Genomic DNA, 17,626 nt, shown 5'->3' on the forward strand with positions numbered 1-17,626 from the left:
AGAGTATGAAGTCTATTTCGTGATCCATGCTTATGCTAGAGGTAACTGCTTCAAAAGCTATACAAAATATGATCTAATAATTCATATCACGAAATATATAGCTCAAACCCATAATGAGACCATTGAATTTAAATAAATCATGACGTCCTTACATGACACACACTCAGATACGCAACATTTTCCACAAGTGGTTGTGGATTGGGTTGGCTTTGGTGCCATGGCACTAATTCGCAGTCAATCGCTCGATCAAGCTTATGATATCAATTCGAATTCAGCCTGATGCAATCCAACAAAGAGTCTAAAATTGATTGGTCTTTTGTTTACAAAACCATTTGCCTCCCTACAAAAGGGACCAAATGAAGCCCAAGAATGCATTTATATGAACGAATAACTAACAACCAGAATTAAAGCTACCAAGGGGTGCCCCAGGCACGCAGGCCAACAAGCCATTCTAACATGGCACGTGACATGGATCGTTCCTGTTGGAGATTCCGGAACCCAAAAAACTACACATTGTGACATGGCGCATGACATGGATCATTCCTGTTGGAGGATCCCGGAACCCCAAAAAGACTACACTTATGTAAGTGGTCCCCACTGCAAAAGGTTGGTCAGTACCGGCCCAGTATTTACCAATCCACCTTACTTTGAAAGCCACCAATTTTGGTTCGCAAGGCAGAATCGTAATAAAGTCCAAATCTTGCGGGCTGATTAGAGTGTCCGTACGCCCTTCGATTCCCGATTGTCCTTGTCAATCCCATCATCCCGAGGTTAGATCTGCGCCCCATGGATCTCGGGGTACCTCAGGTCGTCCAATTTTCCCTCAGATTTGGATAAAATTACAGAATATGGTACCACGGAAGGCCTCCCTGCCGTCCATTGAACATTTCAAGGATTGGGAGAAAGGATGGATGGACAACCATTGCTATAGGGTATCTGGAGCATTGTGGGAAACTGCACCTTTCTTTGCGCATCTCATATGTATTGAAAGGTGAGTAGGATTGTGGACTAGATTGCTTTTTTTTTGGTCGTGGAGTATTCTGATGGATTGATTTGGAATGATTTTGATTCCATTCTTTTTATTGTTTGTGATATTTTATTTTTTAAATTTATTAGATGTATCTATGATAGTACAATTTCTCCATCCCATCAAAAAAAAAAATTCCAACTCTCCTCTATTGCAAAAATTAAAATATATGATAAAATTTTTATATGAAAAAAAATTCGTCACCAAAGATTTTCTTCCTTTCAAATGGTGCTTTCCTACCAAAGCTATGGCTCAAGGGACTCCAAGGCAACTTCCAGGCAACTTCAATGAAGTCAACTCGTGCTACTTTCTTTGATAAGAAAACGAATGTAACTTGAAAGACTGGAATCAATTGTCTTCTTCTCCGCGAAGTTTACCTACTAAGAAAATTCGTTTGGCAAATAGCCAGTGTCACCTACTAGCCTATATATGAGATGGACATGATCCAAGTTAATTTAATTATAACTAAGGTAGGCTAATTGTTGTTTAATGTTGATCTTGTCTTGGTAGTCTATGAGCCTGAACCTGACTTAGCTGCGAGGAGACTGAATTAAAGGGTAAGAAAAAGAAATAATTTTTAGTGCCATTTTGCTGACCAATACGTAAATATAAGAGCTCCCCTTTAATACATTTGTTTACTTTGGAAAATTTGATCAAGAGATATAGTATGTTAGCAGTTAGATTGGTCATGCATAAAGTAAACTCGTTTGGATTGTTGTTAGAATATAAAAAAGCTGCCTGAGCCAACCAGGTTTTTGTCCATATCGTTATAGACTACATAGGCTTGGGTTGAAGGATGTGGACATAGTCGCTTAGACAAAAACTGTGAAAACTTTTGTGAGTGCATGTTAAAGTTGATGCCAACTTTTCATGCAAAGGTTGCCCAACCCTGCAAGTTTTGAAGAATACATTTGAAAAAAAAAAAAGCTCGAATCCTTTATAATGTAACTTTTGCACCACAGAATTCTATATTATCATGAATAACCATTAAAACATACATCTGAGACAGACAGCACTCGTTTATCATGAGAATATGTCCAACACTTTTCAATATGATACATGGTGCATCATGAAAATGAAAAAGTACCATACATTTTTTAGATGAATGATGTGGCAACCATCACCATATTTTGCGGTGCAAAAATCACACCGCAGATGATCCTGTTCATTAAAAAAAATCTGTTTGAGTTTAAATGCGGCAAGATTAAAAGGTCTCTAACCTTCCAATGACAAGGTGAAGGATTTTACCCTTTGCTTTCATTTTTAAGGCTTCTTTATCCATTACTGCAATTTTTTCAATCCTTCTTAAAAAAACTTTCCTTCTTCATCTTGTTAACCAATTAATCTAATAAACAGTTACTGATTAAGCAGAGATGCAGTACATTTGCCTCATTCTTCACTTCTCTCCATTCTCTGAGGGGTCTTAGGGTAGAAAGCAACTAAGCATTCCCCATCTGCCGACAAATTTATTATAGAGTTGTAATAGCATGTGTTATGAGGTCATTTTTGAAAAGACTTTCATCAATCCCCAAGTCTTAACCTCTAATCTGACTCCCATTACGGTGTAGTACTGTGAATGGCTTCATCGAACAGCGAAAAATTGTATAATATCTCCATCATCACACCTCAAAATTATAAAATTCATCAAAGATTCCTTAGGAAATTATTGCTAATAATTGAATGATCCACAAACTATTCAAGAATTCATGAATTCACTAGTAGCTTGTGCATACTGTGCAAGTTATTGAATAACTTTTTCTTCGAGCGAAATAATTATTCGATATTTAATGCTATCTTGTTGCATGATTGTTTTTCAATGACTGATGCCACTGTTCTTCGTTTGCTATTTATTTCCATGATCTTGCAATTTCAAATCTTATCCTTCCATCATTTATTAATACAACTGTCTGTAGAAGTTCTATACTAAAGAAATCTTGGATTTAAACAATATGTCATCCCAGCTTGGCCCGGGTTGCATCTCTGCTTGTCATTCCTATCAGACCTTCAAGCACACAGTTGATCCAAGATATCGAATAGAAAGATCAGGAGTGTAGTATGGCCTCATCAACATGGGGAATTCTCTATTGCAATTCTTCGAATTCTTTGCTCGGCAAAAATGATCATATGCGATTTATTGGCTTCGCTGCTAGTAAATATAGTCTATCAACTAACACATAATCTATGCCTTAGCCAAGTAGAAGCATATAAAGGAGTTCTAAAGGAATGGGAAACTCATCTGAAAAAGGAGGAGAAATTTCTTTTAGAGAACCATCCCATACTACTTTGTTTTCTTTCTCCATTATTAGTTTGCTGATACACAATAAAATAAACAAAATGCTGCATATGATAAATCAATTGTTAGGATTTGATGCCTCGAGATTCAGTCTATATCAAGCCGACAACGAGGTTCGCGATGAAAAATGGAGTCCAACGAGACTAAGATCATCCAAAACGGAGCTCGGACGGAGAAGATACGGATTTTTGAAGATTGCACGTAAGTCGAAGTGGCGGAGGACGGCTGGCTGCCGGCGGAGCAGTGGCCGCAGGCGGCGGAGCACGGCCCAGGCGGGGCCAACGCGCGGGACACGTGGCCCAGGCATGCGGCCCAGGCGGACGCATGGCCCAGGCGGGTATGCGGCCCAGCCCATGCGCGGGCTGGCCTTGGCCCAGGCCCAGGCACCTTGCCTGGGCCTTGTACCCCGGTCCATCGTAGACTGGGTGGTCCATAGCAGATCGTATGGATCGTGTGGCATTTTCCATATGTTTCTCACGATCCACGATACTATTCCATGGACCGATCACGATCGGATGGTCTAGCGAGTTTCCGGTCTTGATCCGACAATTCAGAAGTTTGATTTGGTTTGTTTAGGAGACTTAAACCTAATCTAATTAGGTTTAAACCTTGTTTAAGGCCTTTAAAAGGCCTGTGCCTTAACAGAGAAGGAGGGTTTTGGTGGTCTCTTGCCGCAGGATGTGCCGTACGGAGCCCGCAGAGAGAAGAAAAAAAGGTGCGTCGTTGAGAGAGAAGGAGCACGAGGCTCCTGGACAGCGGACGTCAGGTACTTCAGGGGTTTAGGGGTTTTTCAAGAGAGAGAGCTTTTTAGGAGGGAGAACTTCAAGTGAGAGAGAATTGGGTGTACAAGGCTGAGATTGAGGTCTCCTCTTGTAAAATTTCTTTTTCATGGTGAAGTTTTGCATGCCCTGTGGAGGCGAGTCATTTTATGGTTGATCCACGTATTTTGATTGTTTTATTTTGTTTCTTCTTTCTTCCTGCTGCATCGCGTGGTACTGAAAAGGTCCTGGGAGGTGGTGTCCTGGCCAGACATCCACCCAATAAGTGGTATCAAAGCGAGACGGTATAAGAACGCAGATTGCAACAGTGGTGAGCAAGACTAAAGATGGAGAAAATAGGATCAATCAAGATGGAGATTAACAAGTTTGATGGTAAGAGCAATTTCTCCTTGTGGCAGGTAAGGATGAAGGACGTGCTCATCCAACAGAGATTGATCGATGCTCTCTTGTGTGATGAGAAGCCGACCACCATGGAGGTGCGGGATTGAAAACGGCTACAGATGCAGGCGGTGAGCACCATCCGTATGTACCTGGTGGATGAGGTGGTAATTCATGTGCTGAGCGAGACTTCTCCGACAGTGCTGTGGTCAAAGCTCAAAGAGTTGTACATGGCGAAGTCTCTCACTAACACTCTTTTCCTTTGGAGGCAGTTCTACCAACTGCGGATGGCTGAGGGACAGAGCGTGCAGGAGCATCTCAGCCACTTTCAGAAGATCCTCACCGACCTCCTCAGCATTGGTGAGAATGTTGAGGAGAAGACCAGGACGCTGGTTTTGCTAGCGTCGCTTCTTCCTTCGTACGAGTCCTTGGTGACTGCTCTTCTAGTAGGAAGAGCACTATCAAGATGGACGAGATCATCGCGTTGATACTCGAGAACGAGGTTCTCAGGAGGGAGAACCCAGCTTCGAGCTCAGGTGGCGGTAACTCAGCTTTGATGGCTTTTGGAGGAGCAGGAGGAGTAGACGGAGCGACAGGAGACCGCGACGAAGGCGGTCCAAGTCCAGGAGGGACTTGAGCAAAATCAGGTGTTACCGATGTAAGGAGTTGGGGCATCTAGTCAGAGATTGCCCTCAACTCAAAAATCGGACGGTAGCTGCTGTAGCGACGGCCGACAGCGATTCAGATAGAGATGTCCTGGAGATATCTGACGAGGTATCTACTTCTTTCCAGTAGTGGATATTAGATTCTGCGTGCCCCTATCATGTATGTTGCAGAGAGGAGCAGTTTGATTCCCTGGAGAACAGTGAGGGCACTGTATATTTGCCGGATGGATCGAGCTGTGCGATCAGAGGTATTGGGACGGTCAACTGGAGGACACATGATAGTACAGTGAAGAGATTGGGAGAGATCCGATACATATCCAATTTCAGACGGAATCTTATCTAACTTAGCAGACTGGATTCGAGAGGCTACAGGACGGTAGCTGGTGGAGGAATCCTGAGGGTGCTATGCGGCGTTAGGATTGTGCTGGAGGAGAAGAAGGGGAGTAGAGGACATTATTACCTGGCAGAGAGCCCAATGCGAGGTGGAGCTTCGGGAGCCAGGTAGAGCCCAGAACGAGGTGGAGCTCCAGGAGGTGGATCAAACATGAGACAGGAGACTCGGGAGGATGAGAGGCGACATCGCAAGGTGAGATTCCTATTGCCGCAAGACAATGCCCCGAGTAGGTCTCAGGTCAGGAGGAGTACAGCATACGATGGAGATGGGATCGAGAGGTCTGGCTCGACTCCCATGTTTGCCCATCCATGATCAGCAGATGATTGTTCCAGGGCATGGGGCGAGGAGATCCAGAAACTTTCGGAGTTTGGAGGAGGTCGAATATCGAGTCGAGATGGAGATTGTTAGGATTTGACACCTCGAGATTCAGCCCATATTGAGCCCACAGCGAGGTTTACGATGAAAAATAGAGTCCAACGAGACCAAGATCATCCAAAACGGAGCTCGGACAGAGAAGATATGGACTTTTGAAGATTGCACGTAAGTCGAGGTGGTGGAGGACGGCCGGCGGAGCTGCGGCGGAGCGCGGCCCGAGTGGCCAACGCGCGGGACGCGCGACCCAGGCGGACGCGCCGTACGGAGCCCACAGAGAGAAGAAAAAAGGTGCGTCGCTGAGAGAGGAGCACGAGACTCTTGGATAGTGGACGTCAGGCACTTTAGGGGTTCAGGGGGTCTTCCAAGAGAGAGAACTTTTTAGGAGGGAGAATTTTAGGTGAGAGAGAATTGGGTGTACAAGGATTTAGGGTAATGTCTCCTCTTGTAAATTTTTTTTTCATAGTGAATTTTGCATGCCCCATGGAGACGAGCCATTTTATGGCTGATTCACGTATTTTGATTATTTTATTTTATTTCTTTTTTCTTCCTACATCGTGTGATAAAGTCCTAGGAGATGGTGTCCTGATAAGACATCCACCTCAACATCAATGTATGTACTGTTATTATTTGTATGAATGATATTTGAGTTGGTACTATTTTTTTTTTTTTAATGCATCAGATGGTGCTACTTAATCATTATATATTGCATTCTTATAAACAATACTTAAAGGATCTTTACATAAAACACTCTGACAAAATCATTATAACACTAAACCTGTGCCCTCAGAATTTCTCTCAGAAATGCCATGCAAATCTCTTGAATTTAAGCAACGTACTCCTGAATTTTATGCGGGCGTACCAGATTCTCTCAGTGGATACTTAACTGTATCCAATTTTTGTGTATAGGGATCCATTATCAAGTTGTTATCATATTAATTGCAATAGAATCAAGCATTGTATGCAGCAGATCTAAATATATCACTCCTTTTAAATACTTCCTTGTTTGATAAATTAGTCAGTTTTAGAGGAGTCCTTTCTAGAGTGTGGAATAAATTCCCTTTATCTAATGGACATCTATGATAACTTAGGTCCAAGTGTCACCATCCTTCTTATTTATGTGTTCCCAAAGAAAACTTTGTTTGGAGAGAGATTCAAGTTAAAGTATCCAATGATTTCCCCTCTAAACAAGTAGCATGATTTTTTAATTCATATGTGCAACGTGAGAACTTCTGCTGGATTTGATGATATATTACACACATTTGATTGCTTGTGCCTTAGCTTCTGCATGACTGGGTTATTCATATGCAATCATAACCAACCGTTTGAAAAGATCTATTTCCAACAGACTCTCTACTATTAGGATGCAAAGAAAAGTGCAGAGCCTCCATCAATGGTCCCGAACTTCTATCTATTGTAAAGCGTTTCCACCCATACCTCTAAATACACAATTCAATTAGTTCAGCTGTTGCTTAAGAAATAAAAACATGAGTGCACGGGCTAAAATTGAGACGGCATCTATCACTTTGGGATCACAACACCTCGTGATTATATGACGATTTCCGCTCGCGCTGCATGTGACTGATGCTAAAAGTGCGTTAAGTTCACAATCAGAATCAAAATCAGAATGGGATTTGGATAGCCATAATCCTCAATATATTTGATTCGTGACTCGAATCATAATGTGATTTAAATATTATAGAAGATTAGGAATCAAATTTTGAAATATTGGAGTTCCATTCCCTTCAGAATCAGAGTGTGAATGGGATTCTCCCTAGGAAATTTCTCATTTTATTCTCATTGCAGGGTTTAATTTTCTCCAACCAAATACAGTCATTCAAAAAAATTCCAAATTAAGAACCTTAATTGTGGTTGAATGTCATGTGAGACCCATGTCAACTTAGTTGAGTCCACGTAAATTGACAACAGCAAAGATAGGACCCTCTTTCCAATGGATGTAATAAATTTTCTTACCAAGATTGCATTCATGCTTGCTTACAAGGCACTCCATTTCAAAGATCAACATCAACCTTTTGCGCTCTCTCATGGAAATCCTTGGAGAAACCTCCCTCTTTTGGAATTCAGGGACAAGTGGCTACCGACCAGATGTCACCCCAAAGTTAAAGTCAATCACACTTGGATTAGAAGCAACTGCTTTCCATATCCAGCTGCGGTCTCCTTCAAAACCCTCCGTTCCAACCACATTATTCTTCATTGACTATAAAACCCTTAGCAGCTTATTAAAGATTCCACTAGTTTCCTTATTGTCCCCTGATAGGCTCACCAAAAAAAAATCCTCTCTTATATGGGCCCACCAAGGATTAAGAACCGAACATGATGGCAAGCCAATAGTTGAGATTAGTTCGTGGGGGCAAGCTAATAATTTGAGACTACAGCTTCTTAAATTGTAAGTTTTATTAAAAAAAATGTTAACAAGTAAAGTGCTTGTTCCCTTCAGTCTATAATAAGACAGGCAACACTTCATACCGAGTCAGAGAGGATTCAGGCATGGGCCATGTCATGTAAGGCCCAGTTTGAGGTCTTGTAGCTTTTTGGTGAACTGAGGTCTTGCAGCTTAATAGATCATGTCCTCTTGGCAGATCAGGGTTTGTCATTGCACAGGCAACACAGACAAGGAGTCTGTTCTTGGTACTGATGCTGATGTGGCCCTTGGACTGCAAAGATTGGTCCATCTAGGACAAGTTTGAATCCTTTTTGTTTCTTTCTTCTTTCAATGCAAGGGATGGGCTTGGACTCCTTATCTAAGCCTGTTACTAATGGGCTGAAGTGCAGTGTCCTTTGAGCTCTGTGATCACTTCGTTTAAGCAACAGAAATGGTGCCTCGATCTCTTCGAAATGATGATCGCCAATGTGCTGTCCCACTGCAGTTTAACTATATACAAAATGCAACACCTTTCTGTGAGATTATATGGGCAACACAAACGGCTGGAATCACAGCAACTGCCTAAAGATTTTGCTTTTGGGTGGAAAATTCTGATGGTATCGTTAAGTATAGGCAAATCTTGTCATGACTCGAGGAATAGAAAATGCAAGGAAACTCCAGGACGCCAAGTACAATGCCATGAACCAGTCAAAGTAAACGGCAGAGATCCGGAAAACCGGAGGAGCCATGAGATGGCTGTTGAGCAACTGGAGGCTTACCTACGTCATGAATCATGTAGGTAAGCTTCCACATCATGACAATCTGCTAGAGAAATAAATTCAAATTTAGCCGATTTGTATGGAGAGGAAGATGAATGCTCCAATCATCTATTTTTAGGTTGCACTTACTCTCTTATGTTTCGGATGGAAATCGCAAGGAAAATATCCAGTGGTTCCACCACGAACTATAAAAGAACTATGGTCCACTTCGAGAAACCAACTTCCAGGTTGCCATCTAAAGTGCGAATGGGATTTCATGATAATTGTAGCTAGTTGGAGCCTCTGAAAGAAACGAAACAAATGTATCTTTGTTTGAGAAGCAGACTCTCTTTTTAGATTTATCTAAAATTTCCCCTTCTTGGAGGAATGGCTGATAAGCAGAACAAATTGATTAAGAAATTATTTTGCAGATATTGTTAGCTTTGATCGATGAGGAAATGACTGGTCGAAATTAATAGCTTTTTAATCCTTATTGAAGTTCCTAGCAACGAACTCAAAGCTTCAATTTTTTTTCTGTTTTCTTTCCTTTTGATCATGATAGATTTTTGAACTACATGGTCACCTTTCTTTTTTTCTATACATTTCTCTTTTAATAAAACAGGTGGTTTCAACCTCCCTAATAATTAAAAAAAAAAAAAAAGAGAGGGGGAAGAAAGCTTACCTGCGTATCCATATGTTTGACATGATCGGCACTTTCTAGAACTATTTTATTTTAAGAACTTCTTGTACAAACAAAAGGATCCAAACTACTTCCACCTCTTCGTAATGAAAAGCCTATAATCTCTTTCAAATGATATATACCACCCTACAAAAAATAAAATTCAATTAGGGAAGGAATATAATTGCCATGGTTGTCGTGAGATTGGGAATCTCTCTAATTTGCTTAGCCAAAACATGGATATGGATTGACCTAATCTCGTCGTTGCATCTCATTTGATCTCAGAGTCCATCTTATATGGCAGTGCTCCAACATTTGGATTTTCTAGCTAGAAGGATGTTGCAACAATTCTATTCCATCTCCCTCAACAGATAAATTTGTTTTGGATTCGCCTATTTGTTGCAATGAGCATTCTGTGCACTTGGATCCCTTGAACATGAAAGAGCATGTTTTCCCCCTTTGTTTTTAATCTTAGAAGTAGCAATTTGTAGAACCCATCTCATGGAGCTTTACCCGCAACAAGAATAGCTCAACCAGGTAGCTTTGATCCATACTTGTGAATGCTATCGTTCCAAGACACTTCATAGAAATCGAGAATCTTTAACCACCACTTACTTACATCGATAATTTACAAATAGGCCCTTGGGACATGAACAACTTGCTTAGGATGCTTCCCCAACCTACGAAGCACGCTACAAATTCCTTCGGCATGTGGGTTTCTTCTTTCTCCAACTACTCATGAACCACATCATTGAGCTCAATCCAACAGGAAGCTGCTGGATTCCGTGCACCTGTGCCGTTTCTCTGAATCCTTTTCATAGTACAACATCCCACCGACTAGCTGCTGCTTAGATAATTGACAAGATGGCATAATTTTCAGCATCTCTGATTTTTTTTTTTTTTTTTAAGGACAAATCGATGGGATCCCCTTTAAGCATCCGATGGACCACCTTCTCATCATCAAGACACACTATTGTTGTATACTTAGCATGAACCTAGAAGGGTGCCCCATATATTTGCATTAGGTTCAAAAGCTATAATCTTGATATGGTCGGTTGCGGATAAGAGCTCAGTCTATCACATGAGATATTATCCGCTTTGGTTCATAGACCTCATAATTTTTTCTTTAAAAGATGCTTCATATAATTTTTTTTTTTTTTCTGCTCATAAGCATTAGAGAACCGAGGCGGACCTCAACCTTGCGCACTATTGTTGCATATAAGGGCTCGGCCTGTTATGTGAGGTATTGTCTGTTTTGGTCCATGGGCCTCACAATTTTGTCCTTTAAAAGATGCCTCACGTAGGAAGAATTTTTTTCTACTTATAAACGCGAGTCTCTTTTGACTCACAACCGACGTAGGATTATTGGTGCCCTCCATATTATTAAAACCACAATAAGATCAAAGACCTCATTCACAACCCTCCCTCGCCTTATAAAGGAAATCTTGCAATCATAGTTTTTTAATTGGAAAGCGATGCCATGATCCTTCTTAGATGATGTTTGGTTCGCGATCAAAATTAGAATTAGAATGGAACAAAAAAATTAGAATAGCCATATCTCCCAAAGTATTTAATTTGCGATCAGAATCAGAATTGAAATTGAAATCAAAATAAAAATTTGAGTTTTACAGTTGGGATTGGATTTTAGAGGTATTGGACTACCCTATTTCATTTTTAAATTGAAATCTGAATGAAATAGTTGAATAAAAATTATTTATTTTTATTTTTATTTTAAATTTTATCTTTTTCCATCCAAATACTTCCTTGATGGATCTTGCTAGGGATAAAATCCTTGGGGACCGTTCCTTCAGGAAACTTCATGTCATTTTAAGGTACCCACGTCAACCACCATCCATTTAATGCTAGGCAAGCCGCTCAACGACCTTGATGAGATTTAGGCTTGAACCTTAATTTGGAATCTCTTTATTCTTTTAGTTAGCTTTCGATATATATTGGTTCAAGCAAACGTCAGCCAACTCTATGATACGTGCATCACTATTCTTTAATCTGGCATATATTGCATCTAATATGATGGTTTAATTCGGAACAGAAAATGTAATCTTTTCCTTTTTTTTACCAGGAGCGTGAGTAAAATCCTAAATGACATAATTGAATGGGTACATTGTTGAATCTTGGATGTCATAATGAACTGGTGTGATAATGAGATAATGCATGATAGCGAAGACCGGTTCGTTGCTTGTCCTTTGACGCAATCAAATCACACAATGCATTGATCCCACTAGTTTCCTTGTTCCTTGGAATGATTCTCGATTATCCACAACATCAATGCACGTCAGGGTAACACAACTACAATTCATCTTACGCATCTTCAATTAAAGGATGGATTATTACCATAACTACCAAATGATCTTTCAATATCAACCAATAATAAAATCTGACAACTGAAGCACCTGCAGTTCTAACTATTTCAATTGGTGGTGCCATTTTTCAGGTCCGCCGAGGGCAGCTCCAAACCCACCTACCACGCCACCTCCCGCCAAACGGCCCCCTCCTACCTAACCCTCACTTTGACACCCAGTTTCCCGCTCGGGCCCACTCCCGCTTCGTAGGTGGTTTCCTCCTCCCTATAAATACCCCACTCCATCCACCAACCCCTTCCGGCTCCGTTTCCAGTTTCCCCGCTCCTCGTTCTCTCCTGTTTCCCTTCACCTTTCCCCTTCCCCTTCCTCTCCTGCTCTCCGGAGCCCAGTCCTCGTCTACAACCTCTCCTCCATTCTTCTCATGGAGTTGAAGCTCTCGAATCGGTCCTCCTTTTCTTCATCTCCAATCAAGGGCAAGCTCTTTAGGCCTTCGATCCCGCGCCTCTTCGGCGTCCCGATGCCTAGAACCATGGGAAGACCGAACATCGGTCATCTTGTATCATCCTCGCCGGGGATGAAGCTCCATTCAATCCAAAGCTCTACGAAGCCTGTCAGGTATCAAAAGGCCGCTCCTTTTTCGCCCGTTTATCGGATTTTTCATTGGCTTTGGTCAAATCAGGCCTCCTTTATTGGTCTGATTGCGTTCTGGATTTTTGGAATCTTATATTTCTATCTTTACTTCTCTTCTGATGGTTTTTCCGGCTTCATAGATCTGATTGTTGGGCTGGTTATTGTTGTGCTGTTGGTTTTCTGCTGATTTTTGATGGCTTGGAGGCGTTTTGTTCTGTATATTTCTTTTGATTTTTAACTTTGTGCTTCAAATAAGAGTACAGCTTCGTTCTTTGGGTTTGCCCCCCCTCCTTTTTATGCTTTGGATGTTGTTGAATTCAACCTTAACTTCTAATTTCATGAAACGAGTTTTGTTATGTATCCATCAGCTAGAAGAACTTGCAATGGAAGGTCATGAAGGCGTCTTCCATTTCTTCTAGGAGGAAAACATATTTTGGGGGCGTTGGATTTTTTTTTTTTTATAAAGATTTTTTTTGTTATTTTGGTTGTTTTTAAAGGCTATGGGTCAAGCGTTGTTAATTATCTTTCTTGCTTTCTTTCCATTCCTCCAATCTGAATATTTTAGGTAACCTACCTCTGTGCCCCTCTTATTTGACTTAGAAGGATGAAGGCTAAATTTTGGTCCAGGATCCTTTAAAGTTTGGCTGCGAATACATTTGATCAGCGGTCCTTTCAAGCTCTACCGGGAAAATATTTTATCTATTTTACTCACAAAATATCAGAATGTTGAGTAATGAGTATAGAGGAGGTTTTAGTATTGCTACGAGCTTAGGAGGGTGCAACCCTCTTAATTTTATTTGCTGATTTTATGCGCTTGAAACGACTTAATATTTCTAGAATTTACTAAGAGTGGATTAGCATGAACCAAAGAAATAAATTGATTTGCATTATTGCCGTAGTACTATGTAATAGACAGCCAGCGTTTTTTTTTTTTTTTTTCCTGTTTTTATCACTGTGGTGCTACGAGTGCTTTTTTAAATTACATGTACATGCTTGTGAATACTTTACTCTCTGCACGCAGGCATGGCAACTATTAGAATGCCAGTATCATGATCATGTATATCAGCATCAGTTCTATGTTCAAAAATTTAGTTTTCATCTATCACAGAAAAATATCTTGGCTTCCATTTATGATATTATTCATCTGTAGGCTGGAGAAGGAAAGAGTAGATCAAAGTGAAATATTAACCCTTGATGGAATAAGGCACTCATTGATTCGCCAAGAAGATACAATTATATTTAACCTTTTGGAGAGAGCGCAATTTTGCTATAATGCTGATACATACAATCACAATGTGTTCCACATGGATGGTTTTGATGGCTCGTTGGTTGAGTTTATGGTCAGGGAAACAGAAAAGCTCCACTCACAGGTAAGTGGAATCTTTAATATAAAGATCAAACATACTTAGAGACTTAGAGTATTTTGCCCTTTTAATCCTGACAAATTTTTTGCCTTCCTATTGCAACTTAGGTTGGCAGATACAAGAGCCCAGATGAGCATCCTTTCTTCCCAGAAGCTCTGCCTGAACCTATGTTGCCACCAATTCAGTATCCAAAGGTATGGATAAATGCATGAAGAATTTATAGAACCACATTTGCAATTATGTATTCTTCTTTTTGAATGCTTACATAACATGAGCATAGGAGGAATATATTTCAGTTTGTTTGACAAGGTGTTGCAACAAATGTGAGCTTGTATTTACCACAATATTTTTGAATAATTTGATCACTAGTTTAAATGAGCAGTCTTGTCTAATTCACTTATATAGGTTTAGTGGTAATTGTAAGGAAACCAGTAAGTGGCTGATGGATGATGACATATATTAAGTTTTCTTGCATGTTCAAGTGCACGAAAACCTAGTCCAGGGGAAGGTTTTACTTTCTTTGCCATTTCTGTGCAGTGAACCATGCACTTCCACCTCACTATCCAGGGTTGAGGGAGGCTCTCTATAGTAATTGCTCTAGAAATTTTTGATGAAGATACAAACCTTTGATGCTTTATTATTGCAATCAAATACTTGTTCTCACAGTGTTCTTATGAACTTCAGCTTGGAATTAGAATGATGATCATAGATGGATAGATGCCGTAAAACTATCATATTTATGCTATGGCAATCATCTTCACGAGGACCTGTTCCCCTGATGCCAAGATTTGTTATCTATAGTTGCACATAACATGCTTTCTCCTTTCTCTCTTGTTTTTCTTTACCATGCCAATGCCTGCCTCCTGTTTTGTTGATTCTTAACACTGCTATTTGAAGGCTGCAACTGTGCTGGCTTCATCAGGGAGACAGCATGTTTTATTTTGCATTGGTGCATCCCTGCTGAGGCATACAATGTGTTAAGATGATGAACAGTTAAGAAAGTGATGCATCTTGGCTTCTACTGTGACCAAATGTTTTATAGATAGATCAGGATCACTGCTTTTGTCAAATACTTGCTGGTACTGACACTGTTGTTAATTAACTTGTTGCTTTTAACATTCTAAAGCAGCCTTTGGTTTCTTTTGTGATCTAGGTTCTGCATCCAGTTGCTGATACCATCAACATAAATAAGACGATATGGGACATGTACTTCAGTGACTTACTTCCAAGATTGGTTAAAGAAGGAAATGATGGCAACTGCGGATCTAGTGCTGTTTGTGACACCATTTGTTTGCAGGTGTGCATAATCTAAGTACATAAAGGCATGTTCTGCATTTTCTGGATAATTTGATCTGCAAGTTTGTCAGATATAACTCATCCTGCACAGCTTAGAACTCTGTTGTTGCCAACATGCAAACATGTAGGATGAGACATGTCTGCGTCCTGTTTGTTTAAGTTTTAATTACTATGTGGAGATTTGATATTTCCATCATGAATGATGTTCTAGGTGCTCACCAGATTCATTCTGTCTTTTTGTTGCTAAATGCTACAATGCCATCTGTAGTTTTTAAGTTGTCTTTCTGCAGTTTGGAACATAAATACCGTGAAGGCTGTTGCTCTGCCTAAAAAAAATCATACATAGTAATCCACATGATGGTACATAGAGGCACTCATGTTTATTTTCATTATTCGGAGATATCAGCTGGGCAATCTCTGAAGCAAATCTAAAAGCCCTTGATTTTGTTGTGTTAAAGTTACTGCTCCTTCGACACTTCATGTCACTTTGTTTGCAGCCTCGACCCACGGATTATCTCCCTTGTTAATCTGGGAATTTCTTTTGTCTGGTCATAACCATATCTTGATTTCTTTATGCAGGCTCTGTCAAAGAGAATCCACTACGGCAAGTTTGTGGCTGAGGCCAAGTTCCAAGAGGCACCCGTGTCTATGAACCTGCGATAAAAGCACAAGTAATATTATGAGTTTGTCTTCTTTGATTGTTAGTTGATCCTTGTTCTTATCTTGGCTTCTGAACTTATGTTTTCTTTATTGGGTTTTATCAGGATGGGGAACAGCTGATGCGTTTGCTGACATATGAATCAGTAGAAACAGCAATCAAAAAGAGAGTAGAAGTAAAGGCTAGAATCTTTGGGCAGGAGATCACTGTTGGTGAGAACAATGCCCCACCAGTATATAAAATAACACCAAGTTTAGTTGCCGAGCTCTATGGCCACTGGATTATGCCCCTGACTAAGGAAGTTCAAGTGGAGTACTTGCTAAGGAGGCTGGACTAAATGTGTGCTCTTGTAAATTACCAGCATCTGAAGTTAATTTGATATAAAAAAAGAAAGCAGTTCATGTTTATTTTTGCTCGTCAAGGTCCTATAAGTCAGATTGTGGTTTCGATACATGTAGATGATGTTGCGGCTTCTTTTCCATAGAGCTCAAACTAGGCTGGTGGAGATTGGGATCTCGCCAGCTAACAGTACCATAGATCTAGTGGAAAGCTTGTGGCTCAGCTCACAGGCCTAGGTTCATGTTACCCCTTTCGCAGTTGGAATCAATACCATGAGCTTAATTTTAACTAGAATCCTTTGTGGCTCAACTTGTTGGTATATTTTCCAGTATATAAAAACAATTTCCTTCTATCGACTGATCCATGCTTCAGTTGTTGATGAAGGCATTGAGAGTTGTTCTAAAGGTTCATTCATCTATGATTTGGCATTTACCTGTGATTCACATGAATGTGCAATGGATGCTAAAAGCCATTAGATTAAATTGCTGTAAAATGATGTTCTAATTAAAATATTGCCTGCTGGTATCCACATGTTGATTTTATCTAAGGCATGGCATTTGGCACAGAATGCGTCCAGGATTGATAAATTGCTGGAGTGCTAATTCTCTAAATCGGTGGTCGCTTTGTTTTCTCGTTAGTTGTTGCCGCGGCATACATGTCGGACATCATTGAGAAAGCTTTCATGCTTATATTTTATTCAAAGGCTTCATAAAGATGGCTGAGAACTGAGTGGAATGTGGTCTTGTTGTATTCTTTAGAAAAAGCACTGGATTTCTTGGGGCAGTCCCTCTCATTGGTATCCACATTTTAGTTGGGTCGTACGTCGTAAGGCTCGATCCTCTCTCGGTGTCTTCCTGGATTCATGGGGAGGCATGTCCGATGGCTGCCAAAGGCAACCACCACAGCTGTTTCTTTAGGAGAAGGGCTCCTAATAGAGAGAGGGAAAAAGGGAAGGCAATCTTACAATGCAATTGATGAAAGGTGAATCCAAGTTTTATCCTACGGGTGGTAATGATGTCGAATCGGATTAAGAAAAGGCCCAACCTGTATATGATTTGTTTATTAAATAGTTAGAGATTTAAAAACTGAACATGCACTATTTACTAAATAGATTATCTCACTCGATCTACTTAATTTGTTTAGTAAATAGATCAGATCAAATTATTTAGCTTTATAATTTGTTTAACTTATTTAGAAAGCTTTCAAAATAAGAATTTATAGTTGGAAAGTGGTTAGGAAGCTGTTTGCTTGATCCATGATGAAGTTGAAGTAGTTGCCAACCCTCCTTTT

General features: G+C 40.3%; 1 protein-coding gene across 1 annotated transcript; it reads left to right on the plus strand.

Annotated features, from left to right (window-relative positions):
• The first annotated feature begins 12,335 nt into the window (after window positions 1–12,335).
• LOC105057876 (chorismate mutase 1, chloroplastic) lies at window positions 12,336–16,630 on the plus strand. The gene is given in 7 exon segments (XM_010940602.4): window positions 12,336–12,664; window positions 13,830–14,049; window positions 14,151–14,237; window positions 15,197–15,340; window positions 15,919–15,979; window positions 15,982–16,010; window positions 16,104–16,630. Coding segments are annotated over 7 exon segments (966 nt in total). The 5' UTR covers window positions 12,336–12,470; the 3' UTR covers window positions 16,335–16,630.
• Window positions 16,631–17,626: the final 996 nt, after the last annotated feature.

Source organism: Elaeis guineensis, chromosome 2 (genome assembly GCF_000442705.2).
Source record: "Elaeis guineensis isolate ETL-2024a chromosome 2, EG11, whole genome shotgun sequence".
NCBI lineage: Eukaryota > Viridiplantae > Streptophyta > Magnoliopsida > Arecales > Arecaceae > Elaeis > Elaeis guineensis.